The 6,736-nt window shown below is 59.4% G+C and overlaps 1 protein-coding gene across 1 annotated transcript; it reads left to right on the top strand.

Moving 5' to 3' along the window:
* Positions 1-1,555: 1,555 nt before the first annotated feature.
* Positions 1,556-5,218, top strand: LOC123077563 (uncharacterized). Its single transcript, XM_044499851.1, has one exon. The coding sequence runs from the start codon at positions 1,829-1,831 to the stop codon at positions 5,078-5,080; it is 3,252 nt and encodes a 1,083-aa protein (XP_044355786.1). The 5' UTR covers positions 1,556-1,828; the 3' UTR covers positions 5,081-5,218.
* The last annotated feature ends 1,518 nt before the right edge of the window (positions 5,219-6,736 follow it).

The following is a 6,736-nucleotide window of genomic DNA, read 5'->3' as shown; positions in this document are numbered from 1 at the left end:
AATCGGAGTGACAAATCCTAATCTCAATCTATGCCAACTCAACAAACACCATCGGAGACACCTGTAGAGCATCTTTATAGTCATCCAGTTATGTTGTGACGTCTGATAGCACACTAAGTGTTCCTCCGGTATTCGGGAGTTGCATAATCTCATAGTCATAGGAACATGTATAAGTTATGGAGAAAGCAATAGCAACAAACTAAACGATCACTGTGCTAAGTTAACGGATGGGTCAAGTCAATCACATCTTCTCTAATGATGTGATCCCATTTATCAAATGACAACTCTTTGTCCATGGCTAGGAAACTTAACCATCTTTGATCAACGAGCTAGTCAAGTAGAGGCATACTAGTGACACTCTGTTTGTCTATGTATTCACACATGTACTAAGTTTCCGGTTAATACAATTCTAGCATGAATAATAAACATTTATCATGATATAAGGAAATAAATAATAACTTTATTATTGCCTCTAGGGCATATTTCCTTCAAGGACGACTCGGATCCAGGCGACCTAATTCCTGGATGGTCCATGACGGGTGGACCACGGGCACACCCCGGGCCACCGTCATACAGTTTATTTACGCCGCTCTCGTGTGTGGTGTCTCGTGTTGCCTCATGCGTGATGGCGTTGCTGGACCTGCCTCACGGCGTCCTTTCCCTTGTGCAGGCAGGTCCAATCGTGACAGGAAAGACGTGTGTCGCGCCCGCCTGGGCCGGCTTGCGTGTGGTGAGTGTGTATGGCCTACGTGAGACGGGACCCTTCTGTCGGCGTTCTCGCTGCACGCTGGCCTGGCTAGGTTGCAACAGGTGGGGCGTATTGCCGACTTCGGCCTGGCGTTCGCGCGCCCATCTAATTTAGGCGCCCGTGAGTGTCCATGACGCGTCGGCCCCTGCCTTGGCGAGGCCACCCCTCTGTGGTGGGTTTGAGTTACACCCGCATGCGTTTACTCGCTCATTGCGCCGCATGCGAGAGGGCGAGACGGACCAGACCGCCAGCGTTGCTTGCGAGCATGTGGAGTGGTCATTCAAAGTGTTGCAAGATCGTTAGGGTATTGTTCATGGAGCTGCAATGATGTAGGAATCAGAGACTTTGTGGTAGCTGAATACATATTGTGTCATTTTTCACAATTTTTTCATATAGATAATTTAAGGTTTTAATACCAAAAGTGTGGCTGTCTAATCAAATATTTGAGGACCGTTCGATGCGTCCGCAAATGTCTAGGTGTTAGATATGTTAAAGTCCGGGTGCCGATGCTCTGAAAACACGAACGAAGCCAGAGTAAATTTCTCCACCTCAGTGGGCACGACTCACGAGAGGGCACATGCGATCCTGCCGAGCAACGGCCGCGATGCCCGCCGCGGCGGTCGCACGCACCACCTGCACCGTACCCTCGTCAACTCCCGCCCACCTCTCACAACATCACAGTGGCCACATGACACGGCCAGTGGCAGTCTGTAACCTCTGTTTCTGTGTCGCTTCCTAGCCAAGTCAACCCAAGCTACTCAATACAATATGTCCCCTAATCCCATGAAGCCCATCAACAAAAATAATGCAACCGAAGCATCCATGGATTATTATTTGGCACCATCCTCCAAATGATCCAATCTGGTCCAGGTATTCTTCTAGATCTGGCACATTCTAGTCAGAGATCCATGCCCATGCACGGCGTACTAGAGCAGAGGAGGTAGCGCCGTCCTGCCGAGCCGAGCACTTCTTTCCTGGACACTCACTGGCGAGCTGGGCAAAGGGGCTGAAGAAATTTCTATGTTCTGGTCAGTAACCAGATCGCTCTAGCTGTGGGTATTAGCTTGCGCTGTTGCAGCAATGGCGGTGACCACCTTGCAGTTCGTCGGCGCGTTCTTGCTGCCGCTGCTTGCCGTGGCTTCGTCTTTTGATCCGTTCCACCGGGACGCGCAAAGGATGGATCCCATGGGCGGCGGGCGGCAGCAGGGGCCCTTCATCCCGCACGAGTACGTGCGTTTCGCCGACGTCAAGCGGCAGTGCCGGTCCGTGCTCTCTGCCGCTGCCGACCTCAAGTTCGACGCCAACCGCGCCGCTGCCCTCATTCCGGAGCTGTCTTTCGTGAAGGGGGACTGGAAGCAGGACGTCGACGGCGGCGCTCCGCTGATGCCGTTCGATGGCACCGACGCGCCCGAGGGCGGGGCGGCAGGGGCGATGGCTGACCCGTTGCCGCTCGCCACGTTCATGCTCACGCACGTCGACGTGGCGCTCCGTGGGAAGACGGCGCTCAACGTCAGCGGCGTCCTCGGCGTCGCCGTCTCCCGCAACGGCACCGCCCCGGAGATGGGCCCCTACGTGTCGCCGGAACTCAAAGTGTGGCCCGGGAGCACCGAGATGAAGATACTCTTCGAGGGCGTGTACACCGAGACGGGAGACGGCGAGAGCGTGCTGTGCCTGGTCGGCGAGGCTGTGCTCCCGCGGCGCGGCAAAGACGCCGCCAACCCGTGGGACTGGGCCAAGAACACCGACCGCAACAACTTTCAGCCGCCAATCACCCACAACAAGAACATCCTGCTCGTGCTCCGGTACCCCACCGCGCTGACCCTGACGACGCGGGCAGTTCGCGGCGAGCTCACGAGCACCAACGGCAAGTCGGACGCCGGCTACTTCGGCGCCGTCACGCTGCTGTCGCAGCTGGGCGCCTACTCCAACTACAAGTTCGGGTCAGAGGAGCTCGTGAGCACGGCGTGCAGCCCGAAACCTTACCGCGACGACATCCTCGGCGACGGCCGTGGGATATACAGAGGCGGCTCGCTGTGCGGCATCCTCGACCTGTTCACGTCGGAGGACGTGTTCGCCTTCGTGCCCAACTGGAAGTGCAACTCGACAGACGCTCTCTGCCGGCGGCTCGGGCCGTTCGAGACCGACAAGTCGGTGGACGCGACCGACGGCGGGTTCAAGGATGTCAGCATCGTCATGCAGGACATCCGGTGCGAGCCGAGCACCGTTCCTGGTGAGAGATCGGCCAAGGTCTCGGCGGTGTTCCGGGCCGTTGCACCGTGGGAGCACCGGTACACGGCGGCGAAGCGGAGCGGGCTCAGCGGCATGACGCTGGCCGCCGAGGGCGTGTGGCGCCCGACCACGGGCCAGCTCTGCATGGTGGGGTGCCTCGGCGTCGGCAAGAAGGCGTGCCACTCCCGCGTGTGCCTGTACGTGCAGACGACCTTCTCGGCCACCCGCCGAAGCGTCGCCGTCGGCCAAATCACCCGCATCGACGGCAAAAGCGGCGTCGCCCACTCGCCTTTGACGTTCAAACGGGTGGTGCACCCGTCGGAGCTGTGGAACCGGTTTGGCGTCTCGGGCGGCGCACCGCTGAACATGACGTACAACTACACCAAGGCCAAGCAAGCCGGGGAGTTCCTCACGCGCAGCGAGCCGTTCAACTTCGGCACTGCCATAGCCAAGTCTCTGCTGAGCTATCCGCGGTTGGCGGGTGACCTCGCCCGCGACCTGTCCAGCCTCGCCGACGAGCTCACCCTCCACGTGCCGGCCGTGCCCGACCCGTTCCCTCGCGAACGCTTCGAGCGGCCATTCCTTCAGCTGGAGGTGCTCTCGCTCGGGCCGCTCGTCGGCCGGAATTCGCCGGGGTTTCCAGGCGGCACGGATGGACCTGGCAAAGAACCCCCCTCCTCGGAAGTGCAGACGGAGAGGACGACGTCTCTCCTCAACGTGTCCGCGGAGCTCACGCTCTCCGGGAGCCCCTACGTGAACGTGTCGGCCCTGTTCCTGGAAGGCGTATACAACCCGGTGGACGGGCGGATGTACCTGATCGGGTGCCGGAGCATCCATGCGCCGTGGCGAGCCTTCTCGGCCATGGGAGCGCTAGAGGACGGCATGGACTGCTCGATCGAGATGAGGGTGGACTACCCGCCGACGACGGCGCAGTGGCTGATCAACCCCACCGCCAAGGTGCACATCACCAGCACGCGCGACGCCGGCGACCCTCTGTGGTTTGACGCGACGTCGCTCCAGACGCTGCCGATCATGTACCGGGAGCAGCGGCAGGACATCCTATCCCGGCGGAGCGTGGAGGGGATCCTCCGCGTGGCGACGCTGGCGACGGCCATCGCCGCCGAGTTCAGCCAGCTGATGTACATCAAGGCGAACACGGACGTGATGCCGTACGTGTCCCTGGTGATGCTGGGGGTGCAGGCGCTGGGGTACAGCATGCCGCTCATCACGGGCGCCGAGGCGCTGTTCGCCCGGATCGCCGCCGCGGGGGGCTCCGTGGACGGCGTGGCGCCGCCGTCGTACGTGGTGGACAAGAGCCAGCTGTACTGGATCATCGACTGCGTCGTGAAGATCCTCATCCTCGCCGCGTTCCTCCTGACGCTGCGGCTGGCGCAGAAGGTGTGGCGGTCGCGGATCCGGATGCTCACGCGCTCCCCGCTGGAGCCCGGCCGCGTGCCCAGCGACCGGAAGGTGCTGCTCTACAGCTTCGGCGTGCACATGCTGGGGTTCATGGTGATCCTGGGCGCCCGGTACGTGAGCGCGCTGGGGCGGCCGCTGCGGCAGGAGGACTCGTACATGGACGCCCGCGGCAGGTCGCACGCGCTCCGGCAGTGGGCGGTGACGCTGGAGGAGTACGTCGGGCTGGCCCAGGACTTCTTCCTCCTCCCGCAGGTGGTCGGCAACGTGCTGTGGCGGATCAGCTGCCGGCCGCTGAAGAAGAGCTACTACGTGAGCGTGACGGCGGTGCGGCTGCTGCCGCACCTCTACGACTACGTCAGGGCGGCGCCGGCCATCAACCCCTACTTCGCGGAGGAGTACGAGTTCGTCAACACCAGCCTCGACTTCTACTCGGCGTTCGGCGACGTGGCCATCCCGCTGCTCGCCCTCGCGCTCGCCGCCGCGGTCTACGTGCAGCAGCGCTGGAACTACAAGATCATCAGCAGGACCGTGAAGACGCAGCAGAAGAAGCTGCAGCACCTCGGGTCCAGGGTCTACGAGCGGCTGCCGTCCATGTCGTCCGGCAACTTCGAGGCCGAGCTCGTCTCCGGCGTCAACGAGGCCGTTGGGCTCGTCGGGCCACGCCGGGACGCCAGCCTCGGATAACGTGACCGATCGGACGGTTCTCTGTAGTTTCTTTTGCCTCACGTAGGTTGACATGTATGTGTTTCTTCTTCTTCTTTTTGCTAAAAATCAAATGTACTTCTAAAAGTTCAATAAAGTTTCACACATCTTTGAGCTTTACTCCGTTTGCGCCAATCTCAGCCACATTCTCGAATTCTCTGAACATCAATGACAAGAACTCTAGAACTGATGGCTCCAGAACTGTCCTAGTGCTGATTAATTTATTTATACACTGTAAATGAACAGCTATGGCTTCAAACTTAGGGTCTCTTTGATTCGTACGATTTCCAAAATGCGGGAATAGGAAAAACATGAGATTAGAGTGGCACTTCTGCTTCGGTACACCCTCCTTAAACACATCAAGGGCTGAGATTTGCCCATACCCCTTCGCTGCCAGGGCACGATCGTCTTATGTAAAAAAATCTATCCCGCGCGTCCACGCCGATACCCCCGCGCGCCTGTGTATACGGGGCTGCGGGACGAGCCGAGCCGCTTGGCAGCCGTGAGGACGTGAGCCGAGCCGAGCCGTTAGCATCCATGGGCCCACTATGTCAGATGCAGGGCGTGTATTTTTTCAAAAGTCGGCGTTGATCGGTGGGGGCGTACATGTGGACGTGGCGCGGACGGCCGTATCGTCGTGCAGTTAACTGCTTGCACTAATTGCGGCGTGCATGCAGGCGCCGACTGCTCGCGGCCGATCTCCTGCCGCCCGCCTGCTGTACTTGTAGGCCGTGCCCTCCACTGCCACGCGTGCGGCGAGCGCCCGCCTGCCGCCCGCCTTCCTCCTCGGGCCAGCTGTTGACGCGATCGCTCGGCTGCCACCGCTGCGGCGACCGGCCGGCCTGCCTTCAGACGCCACCGATGCCTCGCCTGCCGCCCGCACGCCTTCACACGCCAGCACTGCCGCGCCTGCCGCCCTCGCGCCTTCACACGCCACCGCTGCCGCGCCTGCAGCCTGCCCGCCTTCCCACGCCACCGCTGTCGCGCGTCACTACAAAAAAAATACACTTCCGTGATGATACGTGTTTGTCACAGTAGGTCACGTTTTCTGTCATGCATGTACATCCATGACAAATTTATGACAGAATCAAGAAAGTCATACCTGTGCTGTTGTAGAAGTGTTCCATGACATTGCCAAAATTATCATCACGGAAGTGTACACTTCCATGACGATAAATCGCGCGTCACAGAAGTGCTTTCGTCAAGGGTGACCGACAAGTGGCATCCACTGTAACGGAACGCCGTTAAGCTACCGGGTCCGGTTTTGGATCCGATAACCCGTTAACAGCCCGGACCAATGGGGATTTTCCACGTGTAAAATTCTGATTGGTTGACGGAAACACGTGTCAGCTCCGCGTTGGCACAGGTGTCACTCATCCAATGTGCGAGATGCGCATATGATATGCTGACACGTGGACCGGCCCAAAAGTGGCCCATAAAGTTTAAATGGGCCGGCCCAACTAAAGGCCTAGAAGATTTTGCGGTCCATAATGGGCCAGCCCAGCAAAAGGCCCACGAGATTTTTCGTATCATAATGGGCCGGCCCAGCTAAAGGCCCACGAGATTTTGCGGACCATAATGGGCCGACCCAGCTAAAGGCCCGCGAGATTTTGCGGACCATAATGGGCCGGCCGAGAT

This window comes from Triticum aestivum, chromosome 3D, assembly GCF_018294505.1.
Source record: "Triticum aestivum cultivar Chinese Spring chromosome 3D, IWGSC CS RefSeq v2.1, whole genome shotgun sequence".
Classification (NCBI taxonomy): domain Eukaryota; kingdom Viridiplantae; phylum Streptophyta; class Magnoliopsida; order Poales; family Poaceae; genus Triticum; species Triticum aestivum.
Note: the sequence above shows the minus strand (reverse complement) of the source record. Positions and strands in the feature narration are given on the sequence as shown.

Bases quoted from the DNA above. Each gene is read 5' to 3' on its own strand.
- LOC123077563 (XM_044499851.1), top strand. From the start codon at position 1,829: ATGGCGGTGACCACCTTGCAGTTCGTCGGCGCGTTCTTGCTGCCGCTG.